The sequence below is a fragment of the Phlebotomus argentipes genome, unplaced genomic scaffold (assembly GCF_947086385.1).
Source record: "Phlebotomus argentipes unplaced genomic scaffold, Phlebotomus argentipes genome assembly scaffold_4, whole genome shotgun sequence".
Classification (NCBI taxonomy): Eukaryota; Metazoa; Arthropoda; class Insecta; order Diptera; family Psychodidae; genus Phlebotomus; species Phlebotomus argentipes.
In genome coordinates this window covers 4778878-4803248 of record NW_026776174.1, presented here as the reverse complement: position 1 = coordinate 4803248, position 24371 = coordinate 4778878, and the positions used below count along the sequence as shown (strand labels likewise).

General features: G+C 38.1%; 2 protein-coding genes across 2 annotated transcripts in view; one reads left to right on the top strand and one right to left on the bottom strand.

Moving 5' to 3' along the window:
* LOC132257444 (uncharacterized) overlaps positions 1 to 24371 on the bottom strand; it is a 60493-nt gene that overhangs the window by 7464 nt on the left and 28658 nt on the right. The window contains exons 4-9 of the mRNA XM_059754336.1: positions 22316 to 22599; positions 20324 to 20906; positions 14289 to 14429; positions 10214 to 10338; positions 1046 to 1174; positions 9 to 177 (exon numbers count right to left, since the gene is read on the bottom strand). Of these exons, the coding sequence (XP_059610319.1) occupies positions 9 to 177; positions 1046 to 1174; positions 10214 to 10338; positions 14289 to 14429; positions 20324 to 20906; positions 22316 to 22599 (1431 nt within the window). The remainder of the gene's footprint in view (positions 1 to 8; positions 178 to 1045; positions 1175 to 10213; positions 10339 to 14288; positions 14430 to 20323; positions 20907 to 22315; positions 22600 to 24371) is intronic.
* On the top strand, positions 16231 to 18154 carry LOC132257761 (putative inorganic phosphate cotransporter). The gene is made up of 3 exons (XM_059754791.1): positions 16231 to 16977; positions 17031 to 17180; positions 17574 to 18154. Exons 1-3 carry the CDS (start codon positions 16231 to 16233, stop codon positions 18108 to 18110), a joined length of 1434 nt encoding a protein of 477 aa, XP_059610774.1. The 3' UTR covers positions 18111 to 18154.

The following is a 24371-nucleotide window of genomic DNA, read 5'->3' as shown; positions in this document are numbered from 1 at the left end:
CAACTCACCGGTAAAGCATCCCTTGGCGCTGCGCGCTTTGGCGTTCAACACTGGCTCTATAGCCTTCAGCGAGCACGGGGAGAATTTATTGTTATTCCGCTTATCGCCGGATGTGGCCCTCGCGAACATAATATAATTTCCATCTTCTCCACCCGGCGTACATTGTTCTGGATCATGCTGAAATATTTATTAAAGACTCTTAATAAATTTCATATGGGCTACATTTTGCATCCCACAGCAATTTAGCATGGGAATGTCTCCTAGCATTAAAGAGGGATTTATTGAATATAAATTTCACTGCTTTCATATCCTCCTAAACGAAACTATAGCGTATATTTTCCATCAGAATTACAGCGGTAATAAATTTTTGGAATGATGAATCTTTAAACAAAATTTGAAGGATTTAGAGTGAAAAACAAAGACCTTTCTCCAAACATCCCTTATTGGCATCTTAATTTTACACACTTTCACACTGAAATTCAATTGAGTGTAATTCGGATCATCAATATTATGCATTAACTACACCATTAGCATAATCATCTAATTAATCAATTTCACCCACAGACTGACTAGAATATATCGATGCATCCTCTTTAAATATTTACTAGGGCGTGGGCCTATCAGAGGGGGGGGGGGGGAGGGGCGCCTAATTAATTTGTAGTCTTCCATATCAGATACAAACAGTGATAAAGACGTAGAGAAAGGCATCATATTGTATAGTGAGGGATGCTTATGTGCCTCAACACACGAATTATTCACCAATTAGTAGAGCAATTGGAGACGAAGCGTGTAATTAAACTCCTCACCAATTCAAACAAATACCGTGCATAAAGCACAGCAATAATGTAGTTTTATGGGAAACCATCTCGCCTGAGGAATGCCTCAATAATTGAACAATATCACTAAATTAATATTCCATTGCACCAAAGTCCACTTCTCCACGCATCGCCCGTATATGTTTTTTTACGCCACCTCACTAGCTCGGGGTAATACCAACAAATGGGCACTCTTTTCGCATTAATGTCATGTGCATAAATTCACCTACCGGAGAGCCAAAATTGTGGCCAATCTCATGGGCCAATGTGACGTGGGATACAGCGGGTGGAACGTGCTTTCCATAATTCAGCAGTGTCACAATGCCTGTGTTCAGTGACTTCAGTGAACCACGATAATGCTGCAAGACAGAGAAAAAGTGTACCAATTAGAAAACAACATGTATTAGCACTATGTTGACTCCACTCTCTTTCACAAAAAAGGGGTTGAAACTTTCCATTACATCTCATTTTCAATAACAACAGAACTTCACATTCTAGACAAAATTGCTATATTAAAATTTATGCATTTAATTTTTAATAAACAAATTTTGATTTGAATTTCACACCACATTTATTTATTCAATGTGATACTCCCGGGGCTTGTGAATTCACATTACCTTTGTTCTGGCAAAAGCTTACGAGATCCAATTCCAGCTGCGGAATTATTGTTGAAGCTCGAAAGCACAATTTCTATAACACATGTATACATAATTCCCATAGAAAGATTCCCGCAGATTTCCGTCACAAAGAGACAAATCCTCTGGCAGTCAATATTAATTGTCAACTTTGAAACAATATGAAAGCACAATGAAGGAAAACAAAATTAAATGCAATTGCACCCGCATACACGTTGGCGTAATATTATGTTTGGAAGTGTTGTTCTTACGGCCATATAACGACAGTCAACGGGGATTGTAATGTGCAGTTAGTTATTTTAAGCACGTGCAATTTACTAAACTTTGGCATTCCTCAACTTTACAGCATAATGGACAGCCTTGCCTCTTATGCTTATGATGCATAGAGTGAGTATGGAGTAGTTCAGCCCTCCCAAGCGTGCCACACATGTGAGGAGCTTTTGTCTTCCACCCCACAAATAATTTTCCACTGCACGGCGCACCAAACTGTAGGAGGTGATATTATAGATAGGTGGAACATTAAATGCTTCCACCATGTAAGATTCAGTTTCAGCATTCCAAAGTACGGGAACATAGAGCTTCTCCCAAGATAGACCACTTTATGACTCCCGAAAGTTGGCGAGAGCTTTGCAGACTGTAAGCGATCTACTCCCATAAAGTTCCTCATGCTGCTATTTCACTCGTGAAATTTTAAATCGCGAATTTATTTCCATATTCTTCGGAAAATTTCAGCTGGCAGATGTCGAATGGGTGGGGCAAAGTGCTGAAGTCAGCAATCTTCATCATCATATGGACTTTAATTAGAGAATCATCCCTCCTTGACTGTGTGACATCTATTCAGAGTTTTGGGTAAATGGGAAACAATGTTGGGTGTAAATATGTTGTCAAGTAAATTCTCGCCACAAAGGACACACACACCCACACCCACACAAGGAAAATCAACAGAAATGCTGGAATGGCATGTAGTTATTTGGTCGGTCGGTTGTTACAGTGGAATCTCTCATCGTCTCCTTTTTCTACTTCCGCCCACACATTGTGTGAGAATCTGCCAGAAGATAGAGTGAGGAAGACAGAGAGTCATACATAACATATCACATTATGAAATGAAAAGTAACATGAAATGACTCCAAAATGATGAAACTTGAGCACATATACGGTAGAATTTGATTATCAACAATATAACTGATATTAACAATTCCCATTTTGCTTTGCACTTTCTGTACTTGCTAATTGTAATTACAAAACGGGAAATTGTTGCTTTAATTTTTAAACGACACATGCCACACCACAAATAATAATGAAGTAATTTAAAATGTGTTGTGTATCCCTTTGCAGCCTTTTTTCCACAAAACAAGAGTATTTATGTCATGATGCTTTACGCCGGTTGTGATTATTTAACCAGAATTCGCAGATATTGACTCACATTGAAGATGAAATGCATTTTCTTTTGCATTTTGAATGCATTTTGTAAATCAGAATAAGTAATATGTGTTGTGAAACCAAAATATTTACGGAAAAACTTTTCTCTTCTGATTTAAGACCACCCATATTGAAGTACAAAAATCATCACAGCCATAAGCTAAATCTGCTTATCAGGACATTTTTTCCTCCCTCCATTATTGTGTACCACTTGCTGGGGTGTCCGGAAGAATAGCCATTAATTATATGGGGATTGGTGTATGAAGTGAAAATACAGCAAATTATTTTTTCCCTTTACATCCTAATCCGACTACTTCTATCTTGTTGACTTTCCCTCAAACACTAGCCATCCATCCGTGTGCTGTTCCCCATGTCACACAGCAGAGAGGAGAGAAATCTCTGTGAAAAAGACACAAACACACACCTCGCATGGAGAAAAACTATACATCCCTTTGTTTGATCAAGGATGGACGCAAGATGACTTCCGCTTCTTCTGTTGTGTAGCAAAAGTAAACAAGACTTACAGTGACATAATTTGTCTCTCCGGGATTTTTCCTCATATGAAAGGTTATTCTTCATCGTTTACATAGACTGGAATTATGAGCTTTTTTCACCAGGGCTTTCTGCACAACTTCTGCTCTTTCTTCCCTATTTACCAAACATACCCTCTGTGGCCATCACATATAATGCCAACACAAAATCTCATCTGCAAAATGTATTATTCAGTACAATTGAGAGTATGAAAATGTTTCAATTTACTTTCCGTTTGTGCCAAAATTATACACATTATGTATATGAAAATCCTTTCTCCCATTTGATTTCACCCGAACACTTCTCTGTAATAAAAATTTTCCAAAATACATATCCACGCATATTTTTTCGAATATCTCTCTCTCTCTCTCTCTCTCTTTCCTTATCTGTAAAATAATTTCCAACACGACATACAAAATACCTCATTACTGATCCTCACATCTTTTCTCCCTCTCATCTATGGAATAGGTGGTGGTATTTGAAACGTGACACTTTTAGGGAAATTGCAATCAAGAAAGGATATGATGAGATGAGCAAAATTGTAATAAATTGTATAAATATGGACGAATAAGAGATAATTGAATTCTTGAATATTTAAACAAATAGACCTACATTTATTCAATATCACATAATTTTCACTGTAACAATAGAAAGAACATTTGGGGAAATCAGCAAAAATATCATGCGTATAATTAAATTGATGGTAATTTTTGCTGTTTCATTACCTGTCACACAAATTTAATTAACACTGCAACATTAATGATCCTCTGACTGCGCACAATACAAACATCAAATTTGACCTTTCAAGGGAATTACATATGGTGGTGCCAAAAATCCATATTATAAAACATTGATAATATGTGGAACGTGTCTCAGAGTTAATTTAATTTCTCCTCCATGGTTTATAAATTATTCATTTGTTTGCATAATTTAAAACCACTATAAGTATTATTATTGTTATTCGAGGAGTTCTATAGAGCAAATTAGAGAGAATGTTGGCACTTCTCATCTATTTAATGAAGATATTTTTGTAAAAGCTTTGCTCTGCTCAATATCACACTGTCGGAAAAACTTCTGCGTCTCTTCACCTACTTAAATGTAAAGTGATTTTATGCTATTTCGACTTTATAATTTAAATCCACCCTCCGTGAAAATTTTTGCGACGAATTTCAAGGATGGCTGAGAAGATAAAAGACCTCACACTCTGCAATGTCCGTCTTGTCTTGAATCTAAATCATAGCATAGCCGTACGCAAATACAAGTTGTTCTTGCAAATCCAATGCAACTTTTAGACTTTCACTTCAATAAATCAATTCCTATTAATCTCAACCAGTTATAGTATTGATCATTCTGCACAGCAGGTGTGAGATTAAGCAATAATACCCAAACGTGAAATGAGAAGAGGGTGGAGATGGGGCGGAGGAAATAAATGGACTCGTGTCTTCCCATTAACTAGAATGAACAGTATACATGGAACAGGGATCAAATTCATTTCCATGTTTAGAGATTGCAGGGGAGAGTGAAGTTTGGGAAGATGTGAGGCGAAAAACGAAGAAGTCTCTTCTTAAAAAAGATTCCACAGGAAACCTTTGCCATTTTATTACATACACATTCTATCCTCACTCAATATTAAGTAGAGAATGGCAACATCAGCGCCAGCAGTTATTTCTGAATGTTGGGAAATTTAGGGAAACACCCCTGGCAAGGGGCTGAACCATCACAGGCTGACAATAATCAATATTATTTAAACGAACTGCTCACCATTCAAGGGGACTCTATATGTGCCTTACCACTCTGCGATCCAGCCCAGAACATTCGCACGAGCACGAACAGGACAACACATTTGATATGAACGTGGAATGTAGAGACATAACTGAGACACTTCAAAAACAAACCAACTAGCAATCATACATATACTATGTACATTTCAGTTTCACAATACAATCCAACGTTCCAAATGCGAGGGACAAACTCCGCTGTAGCTCCCCGACCCTCGAGAGGCCCGAACTCCCCAGAAACGACAATATTCCACTCTATTTGTGGGAATATCACCCACTGCTATTGATATATAAATCCCCAGCCTCCCTCATACTACGTATTCCAACTACTCGCCCCCTTCCGCAGCTCTCGCTTCATATTGATAAAATGAAAAACAAAACTGTTTCCACGGGCAATGGATGTGCACTTTAGAATACCAGGAACAGCATGGAGAACTCTCTTGAATATTTAGAAAATTCTACTTCACGTTCAACTCCTTGGGGACGAATAAAACCCCTCAAGAGTCTTTTGAAGTATTCTTGTAAAACTTTGACATTAAGTAGATTCTTAGGCGAAGTCATACAGGTCACAAATACGCTACAATGGCTCCGCAATCTAAGTAAAAGCATTCCGCTTGTTGAGATGATGCATATTTATCCAAAATAAACTCACAAATATTAAATATGCGAGAAATGACATTCCATTCCACTGTGAAATTCTCAAGTATAGTTATAACTCATCTCAAGATTGGAGCTTTCATGAGATAGCAATTCATAATGGTATGAATGTAATAACTGAGGAGAAGCAAGAAGATATGACCTAACTCTATTTGCAGCAATTGCCTTTCCTCCCGGTATGAATTGAGCCATGACGAAGTGTGCAGCCATGATTAATATCACTAAAAGGGTTCTTCGAGACTGCTATGAAAATTCCCCACAATCAAATTCCAAACTAATTGCGTCAATTCTATTGACTCAGCGAAGATTATTAATTAAGTTGAATTAAGTGGATTATTTCTGAAAACTTAATCTCATGAGAAGTAGACAAGGGATTAAATACACCACCAATCTCAAAGCATTTCGCATATTTTACCACATTAATTGAATACAGAAGACCGAATGAGACCTTAATTGAAGATCTGATAAAAATCGATTTATATTCTATGACTGATATATAGTTCTCACCGAAGAGAATCGTTTAATTTAGGAGGGAGAATTCGAAAAACTTCTTACATTCAACTCATCCATTCACTCCAAATGGCATTCTCACAGAATGAACTATTTTCTAGACAATTTCAGGTCACCTCGAGCACAGCAAAGTTAAACAAGGGATATTGAATGAGTTTGGGAAGATTCCTGGGCCGAAATTGTACTTGGAAGATAAGAAATATTCTGAGTTCCACCGTGCTTATTATTTGTGGTGGAGCATTGAGTTATCGATTGTGGAAACGTGGTAAGTTTTATAAGTTTTCTAACCTTCCTCTCGTTTTCCTGTTCCTCTTCTTCTACCACCCTTCGGGCTCCATAACAACTGTGTTACACCATGGTGTTACACTTACACTATATAGACGCGTATTTTCATACCCGGTGAAAGCCCTACCCTGTTTTCCTCCGTATAAATGTCTTTCAGCTATATATGTACATTATGTATGTATGTACACACCTTTTCACACAATTTACAATTCTTTTAGACGAATGTGAAGCAAATGCTCAACATCCCCTCGGGGACTGAGTTAAAACAAATTCCTTTTGTAAGAATACAAACTTTTATCCTCCGCCCCTCTCTCTTACATGTACAGACATAAAACATTCCCAAAGAAATAATGAAAATTTCCCTTTCTTTGTCCTCCCTCATTCGCCACATTCACGGACAAGGCGGAAATTTGCTTTAACAAAATTATCTACATGCATACAAATGAATATTTTTAACAAAGAGCAGAAAAATTAAAATTATAAGGGAAGTATCGGAAGTATAGCATATTTTCACTGTTCTTTCTCGCACAATTGTGTACAAGTTGTGAAATACAGAAAACGATTTTGTAAATGTCACTGTGTTTTGTGAAGGAAAAAATCCAGCACACCTGTTGCCGAAATATGTATCACATTCAAGTTTCCTTCAAGGGGGTTGTTTGTAATAAAACAAAATACACGCAATATGTGAGATATTTCACAAGAAAGCAATTATGAATCTCCAAGTGAAGTAAATTGAACTCATAGGGGAAATACATATAGAAAGTTTTCTTAAACATTGGACAAGTTGCAATTATCCTTTTACTTGTAAGTGGTATGTGTGCTTCGATACTACATGTCGGAAAGTTTAGCAATACTCCAACCACAATATCTACAGACATATGTATAGTTTCGCGTAGTTTCCTAATTAAAGGATAACTTTCCGTACTAAAGCGCAATATTTGGAATGGGAAATTAACAGATTATTACTTAACAATCAATTTTTGAGTGCGATTTGACATGAACATGTGAAAATGTAATACATTTCATAATGTGGCGTCCAGAAATATGAAAAAGATAATTCCCAGAAGGCTTTCGGAACTCCTGTTCGTAGCTCCAATTTCCCGAAAAGTCCTTTTCCCCCTTCCGAAGCACCTTTATGACGTTCAGCGATCCTAATTGCAGTAATTCCAACGTGGCACGTTCCAAAGTATCCTTAAAAATAATTTCCATGTACACCGATTTAATTGATAGCCACGAATATTTGTAATTTCCTCATTTAAATTCAATTAAGTGCAATAACTTCCTGAGATACTGTGGAAGATTGGAGTTAAGACCGTCATAACCAGCAATATCTTCCCACCTTCGTGCCCGAGAGATGGTATAATAATGGAATTTATGAAGAGACGACTTTTTCCACCACAAAAACCACATAATGAGAGTTTTAGCAGCAAGCACGAACTACAAGTACAACATACTTTCTGCATTCAGCCAAATCACCCACGATATATCCAGTATTGCTACTATCTAGCCCTCTGGCAGGCGAGCAATTGAAAGCATGAAGGTAGTGTGTACAAGCGTTTGGGATAAAGTTGATTTTTATCGCCTAATTGTGACTTTTACGATGTTTGCAACCCGAGAAATACGAATTTGCTGACATTAACATTGCCAAGCATCTCTCTACGGTTCGCTTGCTAACGCCCACCCCCAGAATTCGACCATGGATTCACCTTCTGGCTGGACCTAGCATCATTTTTCATGCTCGTTCTGGGAATATGAAAGCTGTAAATCTGACCGAAAATAGGTGAAAGCTTTCTGCCATGTCAGAAGAGCGTGGCATTCCAGGTAACGCAACAGACTCTATTAAATTGAATCACTCTCGGCGTGGCTTTAAGGAAGCGCCACAGCTATGGTAGAGTTACTCCTGCGGAAGACCATCACACCGTTTTAATGTCGCTCTTTGAGTGAAAACAAAAACACAGAGCAATGTAATTTAATTCTAACCCAAAAGTGCGAGGAAAAATGTAACGAGATAATAAATCTGTACTAGAGTTATGAATCTGCAGTATATAGTGAAATTGCTCCGAGGCAGGGTCTTCTTGTCTTGATTAAAATTAATTAGTCTTGTTTATTTCGTGAACAGTAGCACAATGCGTCTTCACTGGGAGATAAAAGTTAATGATATATGCTTCTAAAAGTGCGATATTACGCCACTGTATGTTGCATCCACGATAAAAAGATGCGAAATAAATGGTCGAATTATTCATTTTTGCAGGTAATTACATTGCACTATCATTTTTCCCTTCTCACTTGTGCGAGGAGTATATAAATGGAAAAATTGTGGCCTTCACTTAGTCAGTTATTGACACAAATTTAATTTAAGAAGGGTTTCCCTTTGAATCACAAGCAACTGATGTAAATAAGTATGATAAATAAAGTATGATGGAACTTGCAAGGTGTCCAATAAAATATATTGTAGCGGTCATAAATTTCGTAATCGGATTTTTATGGAGTTTGCCTATGAGGCGAGAATAATTTTGCATTCTTTATGTCCTCGAGTTCTCAAATTGCCTTCAAATGGAATAATTCATATTCACAATTGAGACAGCAATTTTATTTCAAAATATATACGATGAACAATTTTAGTTAAACCACATAAAATACCTCATAGACAACATCAGACGATATGAAGGGGATTGGAGGGGAAGTTCGGACAGGATTAGTTCTTCGACATAACTGAGAAAGACATTCTCATAGGCGAAAGCTTAAGTGAGATTTCTCAAAGTTTCCTATTAATTTGCTTTTGGGTTGAACAATTCTGCCATTGAAGATAATCTGCCCTGGACTTGGAATATAATATATTGCACATTGGTGGCCAGATGGAGGATGGCGTACAGTGATTAGTCATCGGGAGATAACAAAACCAATCCGCACACACTCACTTATTTGCCCATCGGGGAAGTTATATTAATTATTGTGGCATTAATATTTCATGGAATTCCAATAAAATAAATCCCCCCTTCTTAGGCGATCATTCCTCTCATTCCTCCACCCTCGCTGCCGATAAATTGCCATCTTATTCTCTCCTTGGGCATTATGTTTATGCCTTTACGTGATAATTATACAATATCCACGATGGTGCATTAATTTTCATCAATTGAACCGCACATTGGCCATGGCAATTTTTCTGCCTCGCAGATGCACACCGATTCGTGCTAGCGTTTGTGCAAATCACGAGACCATTTGCATTTTATTTTAATTTTTCTCTCTCGCTGATAAATTGCACGCCATTTACAATACATCAATGAATTCAGCATTTGTTTGCTTTCTGCCAAATCAAGATGAACGAAAATTTCTCGTGTAAACATTGCGGTGAATCATTCCTGCAGGGATAAATCAATATAAGCAGATATCAGCAAGAAATAGTATCTTTGAATAGAATTTTTGGCACTGAATCTCGCAGTTTCAACCTAATTATTGCCTCCTATATTCTTGATAAAATACTTTAACGATTCAATATTGAATTCACACGCCCAAAAGTTATGGTTATTGGCAGGAGAAGTGATCAAAAATTAAATTTAAAGTGAAAACGTGCAACTAAACTTACCCCATTCTTCTCGCAGACTCCGCCAGCATTTTTCAGATCTCCCGTCCACGCTAAGCCAAGTGTTCCCATCTCAAAATCCCGATAAGTGAACATGTACGCCAGACAGAATGCATCGTAATCTTCCTCTGCAAATATAAAACAAGAATTGCACACATTGAAAATTGAATTATAAATCCTAGTACGTTTTTCTCGCGACTGCGTAAAATATAGCCAACAAAAGAAAATTGTATTAAAATTGTATACGGGGGAAAAAACGTGACGAAATGGTGGTGAAAATTCCTCTATCAGGATAAAGTTATACATACATATATTTGCATCACTGAGAATTCATATTTGAGGAAAATTGTCAAAATTGTTCGTGTTGAAAAATTTATGATAAATTTTGTGTACATGTGCTGTTTGATTCCCAACAAAGAAACTCCTATCCTCATCGTTGAATGAAAAAAAGTGAAATTATGGGTGTGAGAAAAGCTCAACGAATTGTTCAACCTTTCACCCGAGAAGCTCTTCGACCAGACACCAAAGTTTTACCACCTCCCAAGTAGGTCTTCTTGCCATTTCTCCATTTCCACCGGGGATATTAAGAGGGGAATAATGCAAGGGAAAAAAACACCCAAGTAAAAAACATAAAATTCCCCAATGTTCCGCACAAAGCTTTTTCACACATTTTCTCCTCAACGGCATCCCACTTTTAGCAACTTTACGCTTCGTCATTTTGATGATACCATGAAGCAGCACTCTTTTATTCCTCAGCACACAGTTTCGCGACTATGCGAGGCAAATCCTCTCTGGACGGCTCACGCTCTCTTTCTCTCCTTCTCTAAGACAAGAGTGGGAGATGGAAAAAAATCGTTTCAACCCTCGTGTAGAGGTCTAGGAAAGTGTTGCCATTATGAGTGTCTAGAAGAATTAAATTAATGAAAATTTTCAGCTTCGCAGCCTTCACGGGTTGGATCAAAGAAAAAGTGGCTGCGCTATAGTGAAACAATCTTCCCACAAGAGATTGAGTGGTGCCCATAAAAGGCTCAACTTTATCTTTTTCTCCACACTTCTTATAAGCTCTCTCTCTCTCTCTCAACCACAATGGCAGGGATCCGCTCTGTTCGATTTCACCCAATAATTCCATCAAAGCACCCTCGATGGTCCACCCTTTGCCCGCTTTCTCTCAGTTGTGTGAAAATGAAAAATTCTTGTTTATTGACTAATTTTTTATACCGTATCTCTCTCTTTAGATTGAAAATTCACTCAGTGCCACCAACTCCATCGTATGCTTTTCGCAAACTCATAGACGAGAACAATATTTTATCGAAATTGCCATTGATGGCCAACGATCGTCTGTCGCAGAGAAAGCCTCAATCTGTCGGAAAGTGTCAGGAATCTCGATGGGATTGCAACTTCTACCTTCAGTATTTGCCAATCTTCTTCGATGGGTGAGTACAGTTGTGTTTTTCTATTTTCCACAAGAAAATTTCACTTAATAGACGGATTTTACACGTCGTGCTGCGAAAATGATGTATTAAGTTGATAGGTTAGAGACACATGGCAAACTTATGGCAAAAAGTATACCGATGAATATGATGGGAAAATCTTCCCTCAAGACATTCACTGACATTCCATCCTTCTCCATTCTCCATCTCAAAAAGCACACTCGAGTAAAATTTTCCACAAATTTTCAATTCATGAAGCTGCGGAGAAGACCAAAGAAATCCAGATAAAAACACAACACGAGATCTTTGAATCGCAATGTCTTGAAAAGAATAAACAGTACTTCAGATTCAATAGCTTAAAGACTGAGATTACATACATTTACACTTAATTTTATTTCAGGCTTCGCGACTGTGATTCTAATTTTCGAAGAATGGCCCAAAACGGTTTGAATGCCCTGATAGATATCACAGGACCAAAAGTAAGTCTGTTTATAAAGCACAAAACTCTCTCGAGTGGCTACTCGTCAGTTTTCCCAGGAGAGATATTCATAAGCTCGTGGAATTCCTGTTTATTGCCACGTTTTGCCCTCCATTTTATTCATCATAATTAAATATTATTGCAATATATTAAAAACTCAATCATTTATAGGTAATATGGACATATATTTGTATTCGTATGCAAATTAGGGAAAATAAAATATTGAAGTGGAAATATTTTGCCCAAATGTCAATTGAAATTGGAAATTAATTAAAAATTTACAGTACATTCATACAACTAATTGAAATACGCGAAATACGATAAGTTATCATGTAGAAATCGGGCAAAATTATTCTGCATATAAACAAAACTAATTTCATAAGTACATCAATGTATCAAGAAGGGTGTGAGGCAGTGTGGAATGTTTGTTGAACTAATTCATTAAAACTAATTAGCAAACAGGAGACTTTCCAGTAAAGCCAACTCTTCAATCAACAATTTTGAGTTAGGTCTGCTTATATATTGTATAGGAAATAATGTAGACACATGGAAATGTTTATGTAACCATTTCAGGCATGAGCTTTCAACCCTTCACAAACTTTGTAGTGCTTTTCACTAATTTTCAATCCTCAGCTTGTACATTTTAACCCTCGCCTTTTCCTCTGCATTCTTGTAGATTTTCACCATCATCCCTTCATTAATCGTCCCAATTAAACGGGCATTAAAAACAAGAAAACAAGAAGTCATTGTCGCCACACTGAGAGCCATTCAGCGAATAGTTAAAAAGGGTACTTTTATAAAGTTCAAACAACTTAATTGTTTTAATTTCATTCTTTTCCCTCTCCCTCTCACGCTGGTGCGCCACTTTCTGGGAATCATTAAACCTTTTGTTATTTGCGCCGGAATGGCGCGGGAGATGTTTAGCGAAAAACGGATTATGCCTTAACGCTTTGGAGTGGATTAGAGGTTCACAGTTGGTGGTTGGATGTGATGAAATTTACTACCCTGCAACTTATTAACGTACTTTATTCGCCTCAAAATGGGACCCGATGGCGAATGAGGTGGCGCATTATCTTATTTCCTTTGTGTCTCTCCACCCATTCCACCCGCACGGCAATGAGATGGTGGCACGAAACCAACATCTGTGAAAAGTTCCTTTCATTCTGGCGTAATTATATTAGAAAATAATCTCCCATATGCCGAGTTTATACGCTCACACATCCTTTTGTTTGGAATCATCTCTGGAAGTCTGCATGTGAAACTTTGGCACAATGTTTTTGACCAGCTTTTCGCAGGACAAATTATCACTTATGCTTTAGAGAGATCATTACACGCAGATGACTTTCAACTGTTGCGAATGGAAATTTTCACATAATAAATTCACTCACATTATTATATTGTTTATCTATTATGGCTCCATATGCGATATGACGATTGGCAAAATATACAGAGTTGCAAGAGTTACAATCATACAGATCATATTACAATTTCACACAATCACATTTTACTGCGGCGCTTTTGAAGTTAATCTTCTCTACCAATTCACTCTGTGCGTTTGTTTAATTTACAATTCTCTGCGAATTTGCGGTCGACAGCGTCAAATATTTATTCTAAACATGGCTTTATAATGACTGACCAAATTGTATTACTTTCTCCCTCAAAATTCATGACATTAGAATCGCAAATGACTCCACCATTCTGAATAACAACTAATGAGTCAGATGGCCAAAACAAGCCCAGCGTGAGAGATGGAAAAGGTGGTGAAATGTTAATTTTGAACCGAACATTCTAACCAGAGTCGCATTTCAGAGTTCACTGCACTGCCAAATGCGATTTAACTCATAAACCCCATAATCTGCAAAGTTAATTGATAATTGCGGTTGTAATGCTTTTCCAATGCAGGTCCATGTGTTGGAGAAGTTCTTGTGCGACACTACAATGCATTTCTGCCACAACTCAATCAATATTGCTGCGTGAAAGCTCAAATTTGCGACCATATTGACGACACCCCTCAAATTACGGACGTGGTTCACGAAACACTCCAAGTGATGGAGCATTTCGGTGGGGATCAGCGTTTGGCGTACATCAGCATAAAGCATCTAATTCCCACATACGAAAGTTCCTTCTTCAACACATGAAGTTGTGCACAACATCTCACAAATTCACTCACCTGAAAATAACTCCAGAAACTTCTCCACGCCATAGTTTCCCGGGAATCGATAAGTTGGATCCTTCAGTGCATGTGTATTGTGCACCTTTATTCGCTTGATCATGAAGGTGATGTTGTCAGGCTTTCCATCCCCGTTAAAATCTGCAAGACGAGAGAGGAAGGAAGAAAGAATTTTAAGTAAATGCTCAAGAAATGTAATAAAGATGTTTCAAATTAAATACTCCTTTGTTACAGCGCACTGCAATCTCATCCATGAAAGACCCTCAGAATTTTGATAAAATTAAATTCTACTTGATCACACTTTTGATTTTTTTTTATGTCTACAGTATTATAGAAGGAAAATGTGTTTTCCATTTGCAGCACATGATACTGTATCTTCGTACCTACATGACAAAGCTTTCCATCTTAAGCTCAAGTTGTGTAGCAGGACGTAAGCTATGGCACTTACTTTTTCGGTCATTTCATGGGTAATTTCCTAAATGAAGAAACACTTGAGACATATTACGGATTTGTCGCATATGAGTAACTTCAACAGAGTACATAGAAAGAAAACGGTTCAGGAAATTCTCATAAACGCAAATAGTGGCATGATTCTTGAATGTTGAACAAAAGCAGACACGAAAAAAGTTATCAGATGGAAAATACCATTTGGAATTCCTTCCAACAATTCTCCCTGAACTTGCCACTACACATTAACTGGTGTGAATGAGGATTATACTTGTTTGCATTAAAAATTGTGGCGTGCACGAGTTCGCGAGTTTCAAATGCTTCAACACAAAACTATAATGATAACAAGCCACAACACACGAAAACATAGAAACTAATAGTTCATTAATTACCTATTGAATCGACATTCAATTGTCCCATCAAATTAGCATTCATCGTTTTAATTAAAATATTAAGCATTGTTTGCTGGCGTGTGGAAACAAATCAAAAGCTTTATGAGGCATTTTGAGTATGAGATCAGAGGGAAAATACCCGGAATACGTGCAACGATGTTGTTATCCTAATAGCTTACACAAGGAAATGCCAAAAGCGTTCCTCTATATTGAAACGCCAACAATTCAATTCATTCCAGATCGAACTCTTAGGCTTTTCATCAAATTTTTATGGCTCCCAATCTCTCTCGACGACTCGCCCATATCCTATTAAAATCGACTACTGTTCCAAGGGAATATGGAATAGAGGCCACATAAGAGACGAGGAGAATTGTGTGGTGAAAGTGGTAGTTGAGGGCGGCCACCGTTTTACGACCACACGAATGTTTGACATGGCATCCAAATGATTAATGTCCTGAGGAATGACACCTCGGTCTGAGCGCAATTCTATTTTGGCAATTGCATAAAAGTATAGCTGGGCTACAATTCCATTTTCATATAAGAAAATACAATACAAATGTTCTTCTATACAATATTTACCGAAGTCTATGAGTGGAGTTAATCTCACTGAATAAAACTTCGGTTTGTTTGCTTTCATCCACATTACTTGGAAAATCGAGAGAGTGTGTTTATACATATTTGTTTTACAAGATTCCTGTTTTCATTACATGGCAGACAATCCTTAATTAAAAGAAAGGACTCCCGATACACTAATATGAGTACAGCGCCTAATATAGTCCCTTCAAATAAACCTTATAACTTCCCATCAGCTGCCGTCTTATTGCCTTCTTATACTCAGTTTGTTATCAAAACATTTGCTGATAAAGTAAATATTGTACCTTTCTTCAAACAAAGCATATCTGCCAACGTATTATGTAAGAATAGTTAATGATCATGGCGACAGTTCAATAGACAACGTTATTATCAAACAATCATTTTTTTTGTGACAGTAATCACTTAACAACTGATAAAACCTTTTCTATAGTGTCATAAATTTGTGATAATTCCCACCTAAGCCTAACGGGTATAATAGAATTAATCAAACTTTCACTCTCTTCAGTACCATGAGCGCCACAGAAGCAATAACATCGAAATCGGAAGATATTCCGACACCGTCAAAACCCAGAAATATCGTCGGAGTGCGACATTTTCAGTGTTTTCTCTTGTTCGTGCTATCAAACGTTAACCATGGCCTGAGAAGCAACACTCCGATCGCCATCGTGGCGATGACGGACGCTCAAGCGGCCAATCCTGACTTTCCTGAGTACAAGTGGACCCCACAAACCCAATCCTATATCCTGAGCAGTTTCTTCTGGGGATACCTGATAAGTATCCTCCCAGCTGGACTCTTGGCCAGGAGATTTGGGGCAAAGAACATTTTGCTGATAGCTGCCATTGGAAGTTCTGTGGCATGTGTTTTCATCCCTTATGGAGCGCAAATTGGGGGATGGGGTCTGGTTTGTGCCCTTAGAACGCTCCAAGGACTCTTTCAGGGATGCTTCAATCCCTGCCTCCACACTCTGCTGTCCGTTTGGGTGCCACCCAGTGAAAGAAGTCGCCTCGCAGGATTTGTATATGCCGGAGGTTTTTTGGGGAATGTCGTCACGACTGCAACAAGTGGATTGATCGCGGTGTCATCAGTCGGCTGGCCAGCAATTTACTACATTTCTGGATCCATTGGACTATTGTGGGCTGTATTCTACTTCTTTGCTGGCAGCAGTTCTCCCGAACAGAACAATTACATATCACTTGGCGAGAAGGACTACATCCAATCATGTCTTGGACAAGTGACTAAAGTTCAAGTTATAAAGGTGAGTATTATTTTTAAATTAAATACTTTCATTTATTGATTTCGTTTTTTCAGAAAATCAAAACTCCATGGAAGAAGATTTTCACGTCTCCTCCGGTGTATGCTTTGATCTTAGCTCATTGCGTAGGAAACTGGAACAGTGGAACAATGACTACTCAAGTGCCGACTTACATAAAGAACGTTCTGAACTACGATATGAAAGAGGTAAAGATTAGCTTGTGATCAATGAGAACAAGTGCCGTTTTCAAGTTCTCTCATGGGTTCATTTGAAAATCACAATTGATATCTTTGGGTGATCGACCAGACTATCATGACAATTTACGACTTTCCAGGTGAATCTATTAAGGTCGGCTTTTACCTTTCACATCAGTAGATGATAATCTAATCATTTTATTGGACAATTCAAGAAGAAAGCATTTACGGTTATGCGTGAGAGAATTAACAACCGCAAAACCAACACAATTGCTGCTTATCAGACGCATTTGCTGATTCTTACAAAATTGTCTTATCACTCATACAACACTGTTGCCTTTAAGAGCTCCCTCAAGAGCTCTTGAAATCCCAATTCCTAGTAAAATATTTCTCTTCTTTCTCCAGAGCGCTCTTCTGTCAGCTCTACCGTACTTCGTCAAATGGCTAACATCCTTTGTCTTCAGCACTTTTTCGGACTTCATTATCAATCACAAGTACATGTCCATTGGGAACACGAGGAAGTTCTTCAACTCCATCGGAACCTACGGATCAGCATCGGTTTTGATTGCTCTTTCACTGCTGCCTCAGGATGAGCCCATCATAGCCATTGTGCTTCTTATAGTCACTGTAGCTTTGAGCTCTGGTGCCATGTTTGGCTATCTACTCAATCACTTGGACTTGTCTCCCATTCATGCCGGAATACTTATGGGCATCTCCAACTTTGCCGGCACCGCCGCTTCTCTGGTGGCGCCACTCTTTGCTGGAGCCGTTCTACACGACCACAAGAATGCATACGAATGGAGGATCGTGTTCTTCGTCGCTGCAGGACTCAAGTTTGTCGGCAACACACTGTTCATCATCTTCGCCAAGGGTGACATACAGCCTTGGAATTACAGCAAGGACAACCCAGCTCCAAGTGAGAGAGACAAACTAAAGCCATAGTTTACATGCTCACATGTAACTATTGAAAATACTGTGATTTGTTCGGGAAAAGAATTCTCAATAAACAATAGTATATACATTCTTAAAACTAATTTTTGCAAAGTCCAACAGTCACGAATGGAATTTTAGCTAACCACTCAAGTTATTAATAGTGGTCATTCATTGTGGCTCAACGACAGCGGGAATAGCAACAAGCGCGGCCATAATTCACGTAATAAAAGCGACACTTCTGGAAAAACTAAGTGCTGTGGCATAAATTTGTGCGAATTTCCGCTTATGATGAAAAATAGAATGTAACTTTAGGGTCAATATGACAGATTTCCATTAAGATATATGGGGATTTAAACGTGACAGCAAAAATATGTCTAATGCTACGTATATTTTTGCCTATTTCCCCCACGCTAATGCCAAGGGTTGAACATCCCAGTGCCACTAAGAAGAATAGATAACTTCCATTGCGCTTCACTGCAAAGGATTTGTCAACTTATTACGTTTGATAAGTTTCCTGGGTGGTATTTTAGGGATTGCTCGCCGAGTCAGGACAAAATTTTCCCACACGAACCAGAAAAAGCGAGGGTTGTTTGGGGCCAGGGAAAAAGAGAGAAAAATGAGGAAAGAAAATAAGATAAATGACTGTCATTAGTGAGTTCCAGTTTTACATTATCAGATTTCCAAATTGCATTTCTTGGAGAGTCGGGCTCGTAAATTTCCCTCGTGTGGCCACTTTTTCCTCGTCTCACAGCCAAAACATAATATGGAAAAATATATTCATGGTGAATGCAGACAAAAAATACATCTTCATACAGCTTTTAATAGGACACTTGTTATTAAATTTCCCCTCGGTGGACTATGCAGCTACTCATGGGATTCAATTGGCTCGAAAAAGCTCTAGCTCATTCTTATATATATATATATAAAGGCTTGTCTCACTCTTTCAGAACATCCATTATATTCTCATCTCACTTGCAAAAAATTTATGAGCTAGAATTTATATATCATTTTTGTTTCAGTCACAATATCAAATCTCTTCTGAAGTCTCCTTTAACCCTCTCTATACTCTAACTCCTCTTCAACTTATTACATGCACACGAAACATGATATTCGATATCTTCAGGAGAGATTTTTCAATAACTCCAAGCGACGATGGTCGCTATAAAAAAAATCCAATATTGACTAGAAAAGTTATTTCTAGATTCAGACGCTGATGATTTTTTCCCATTAAGTTCACCTCCACATTTATTTGTACTTCATCAGTGATAAAACAATTTTGAGATGTTTGATGAAAGAAAATATTGAATCATCACTCACTGAAGTATTTTCCCCCATTTCACTCGATCTGCCTCTGTTTTCCCTCTAGAAATATGTCCAATAATTAATTTCCCCAGTGGAGGGCGGCCAGCTCTTTGTTGAGAGCAGTGAAAACCAAAACAGATTTTCATCATTAATCTCTAGGTGCTTTCATGGTGGATGTTGATTACGAAGAAAATTATTCAGTTAATTAAGCTCTATGTGAATTTTCACAAGGGGTTTGTCGAATAAATGCAAATTATACAGTGATCCCAGATTAGCAATATGACGCAAGAATTTAAGCGCCATTTTAGTATTCAGCCAACTCACAATCCCGATTCTTAATCAAATTTCCTGTGAATAAGCCGTGAAGGCGTTTATTTACATAAACTTTGACCGCAATGATTATACCGAAAATAGATTTCACAGGAATTTTACATTCACTGAATTTTTCACTACAATTTTACATGAACAGAGACAAAATCCTTTTCAACATATAATTTTGGAATACATTGATTAAATGGGGAAGCTTTCAGATTCAGTGAGCTAAGACATTTTTGCCACTTCTTTGTCGTACTTATTCTCTGCCGACGGCCCAATTTCTTCGCCCAATGATTCGAAAAGGAAAAAAAACACATGAAATATTCAAAGTTCGTATAAGACATTCATTCAGTTATTTGTTATGTTCCTGACCCAGACAATGCATAAGCATATGAACATTTTATAATCGATTTAAGGAATATATAAATATACTTTGCACAGGAGCTCAAATTTAATTTATATCTTCCCTGGGAAAACTTCAATTGCACAGCGCCTTGTGTATAGCGAAAATATTAATGACAGTCCCCTCGAGACTCCACATATATTCACAGTATTTCCATTTAACCCATTTGTTAAAGGGTTCACCATTGAATTTGGGAACTCACCTGTATTTTTGTAGATAATATTGGCACGTTGTACATGGCGAGTGATGGCCTCTATACTGGCTTCATCGGAGCCCATCTTCTGGAAAAACGTGTGATCTGCCTGCAAGTAGAGCATGCACGTGCTCTTCTTATCGTACGCCGACTTGGATTGCTCCAGCAGCTCATTCTTAACATTAAGGTGAATGTAGTTGTTGTAGTTGTTGTGTGTCAATATCACATCGGGATTGTAATTATTCACAATAATATTTGGCTTCTTCGTGGCACCATGCTTCGTGATGATCTCCACGTGAGTCTTGTGACTGGGTCTCGAGGAGTTGGATGGTATCGTTGTTGGCACTTTTGAATTATCAAAACTGCTCACTATTATATTGCGATTGCCGAACGTGTTCCGGAGATTGAAGTCACTATTGGGATTGTAGTTGCCGACAAGAATATTTTGCCGATTCGATTTGGTGCGGGAAATGACTCCAGCATTGCTGCCTTTGTCGTCGTCATTTCGATTATTGCGATTTATGATGCTGAAGTCATCGTTGTACGGCACGTCGAGATCTAATGGTAGTGGTGGATTTTGACTCTCTGACAGCTGCAAAATCAAATTACAAAATTGCACCATTAATACATTTCTCTCTCTCTCTCTCTCTCTCTCTCGCTCTCCAATTCATTCAATACAAAAGCCATTCTGTACAAATCTCACATAATCACACGATTAGATCAATGGATTTCCTACGTGATGGCTAAAATTGTGAATTATTTCATTCACGAGATGTCTTTTCTCATTCCTTATCTACTTCGCACTACACTTTTGTGCAATACTCTTTCACGACATACGCGGACAAGTTCAACTCTGAGACATGCTCAATTTCAATGGTCCACTTTTTTTCTTCTTTTCAACGTTTTCAACTATGAAACCTAATTACAGTACGCAACAATAGCTATTTAAGATTTTAACAATTGCCATACGAGCTACAAAACTCAGTCGGACTCGCCACAATTGTTATGTGATGGAAAAACAGTTTCTTGCGAGACACCATAGCTTTCATTCCTTAATGTATATGAAAAGTGCAGAAAAATTGTGGTGCATTAGCACAATTCATTGGTCATTATTCAGTGAAATTTATCCACTTACTTCACACCACGCCGTGAGGTTATGCTAAGCAACTTCTTACATAAACTAAACTAATTTAATAAGATGCGCCATAGCTGCATTGAAGTGGGAAATATGAAGTTTTTCCTTCATTTACATACACCATTACAGTGTAACAAATCGAGGAAAATTAAATTGGAACTTATATACAACACTCGGTATCTCGCAGAACTGATGCACTCTTGAGTTCCATTGGAGTGTTGTTGAGAATTGCAATTGTACTGCGAGGAAAAACTTTAATCCGATTAGGAAAATGTATTTTTATAGTCCGTTGCTTTGTTTGTCAATTTCATGAAATTTGCAAATTTACAAAGTGCAACTCCATAGAATTTGAAGGCAAAGTCAATTATCAGCAAAGAGCTTTAAAACTAAAGATTTTGCATATACATTCTTCACACCATTTTGTTTTGCCCCAATTGAAAACTTTATACAACATTCAAGGCATAGCAACATAACTATTTTCCCCTTCCTTCCCGTTCTGTATCTCAACTATCCAGTGCAGGCATGCGAGGGCAGGTAACAGAGAGAAAGTCTTTAGCAATATTGCACCCGAAAGGAGCAGTTTATGATTTTATCATATGCAACGTATCCCGTATAAAGGAAACTCTCACATACAGCAGAGGATGAAGATAGCAAAAAGAAGAGTTTTTCACGGAAATAAACCTCAAAATTTCATTATCAACTTCCGATGCCGAAGGGCGCAAGGCGGAAGAAAAAATTATAATGGAAAAGAAGTCTCAGAGGAGTGTTGGCGAGGAAGAACTTTAAAATTAGCATTTGGGATTCCATCCTCTCACCTTCCTCATCATCGCGAGTATAATGCTAAAATGAATAGGTTATATACACACCTCTTCCGGGAGCCATCGCTTAGCGCGCTTCCGCTCACCACCAAAGTAGCTATTGAGCACCCGCCTTCGATGGAACTTTTCACTGGCACAGTGTTCAGCATGAAGTGACGGGTGGCTCTTGACATCACTCAATTTGTACACTATTGAATGTATTCCAGCATCATCTAAGGCCTTAGAGTATTTCCGTGCTGGCTCCACATAGTACGTCTCAACATTGGTGGAAATTGTCCCATCAAACAGATTATCTGACGTCAAAACACCGTGTACGTGCGCGTTTTCATCATCTGCAAAGAGGAGAGGAGAGAAAGAGAAAGGATAAGGATGAAAAAGTCATCATTGATTTTGTACCAAATGCTTGGCTCAGAGTATATATGTGGTGAATGAATGGTGAATTTCAAGTGGACCATGAATCTCATGAAAAAAAGAGGCATCGACATGCCAACATCATTTGTCAATTTGTGTCAAGCGCCGAAAAGAGCTTCCACCGTAACCCATGTTGAACGGAAATTGTGACGATCAAATTAAAGCATACAATTTCCATAGGTCTGTGAAAAACACATCCACCCGCCCTCGGCTCTGCCGCTGAGTATATAACAATGCGAGTACGGGAGCTGAGGAGGTCTTATTTCCTAATTTCACCCTCTCATTTCATTCCCGACACACTCAGCGACGAACCATCATCCACTCTGTGCACCACAATATAATGTTTCTCACCAGTGTCTCTCCGTTGTTCTAGAATAAGGTTGATCCCAGAATTTGTCATGTCCCCTTTTCTACTCCTGCATAGGCTTTCAAATAACATAAAATTTTCACCAGAGGCACTCTGCAAGACTAACACTGTATTGGCTCAAACTCCCATCTCTCACTCAGCATCACCGGAAATTGTACGCTACTTGCCAAATAATCCCTTCAAAATCTCGGTGAAATATTTGCAGAGGTTTATTCTGTGACATGCTGTGAATCCATCTCGAAATAATTAGTTAAAATGACATTATTAACAAATTAAGTACTCGCGTCTGTCTCTTATTTGATAAATGACATCCAATAATATTATTATCAAGATTTCCGTGTTAATTGTCCTAATGGATATCCATTTGTTAAAGGGAGAAGAAACAATTATAATTGTATTCAATTATCCGCTACAAGGTTTAATTCACTCCATCTCGGATCACACAAGACGTATACTAATTAGCATGAACCAATGGGTTCATTCAATTACACCGATAGGTCCCTATGTAAATGTTCACCTCCAAAGGGTATCATATCAAATTAGAACTAAAGAGTGACCCAAAAATCAATAGCAGTCAATTAAATTGCATTAAGTCTTAACCAAATATGCGCTCTATGGTGTTGAATGGAAAATGACATAATTGGAAGCCACTAACAATCCTGGCAATTCACTCAGAAATGCCATGTCTAAGCCCTTTGCCGAATTACTGTGGCGCAAGACATGTGGAAAAGGAAGAGCTCTGTTCCATTCTATTTGCCAGAACGCCAATTTTCAGCATCTGAGGGAAATCTCTGACATTCTGAAGGGATTTTCCACATAAAACATCGCAAGTCAACTCCCATGGGTCGTGTAGTAAATAAATATTTTCATGATCATTAGTGAAATGGAAGGACCAGCAGCAGTTCAACAACATCCAATTACTGGGAGCGAAGCCAGCAAAAAAACGAAGTCACATTGCAACAATACCCGATGATTTGTTATATTTCTCATTTTCGTCGGAGCTTTTCCGTTCTCTTCCCACGACCTCCACGGGGGATATTTCATAAACAATTAGATCGTAAGGTACTCCCCAAGACCTTCATTGTTGCAATTTGCCATCGTGCACCCATACAAAGTAACTATAGTGGAACATCTCTCACTATAGGACCAAATACGAACTATGCGCTCATATAGCAATGAGGGGTGATATCGAGGAAATTGTATTGTTCTGTAATGGTTGGTTCAGTTGGAGGAACGTTTTCTGCTCTCGATGGTGAAAATGGAAACATTTGGTCGGGAGAAGCATTTACGAACAATTCATTGGCCAACCCAATAATGTTTTCTCCA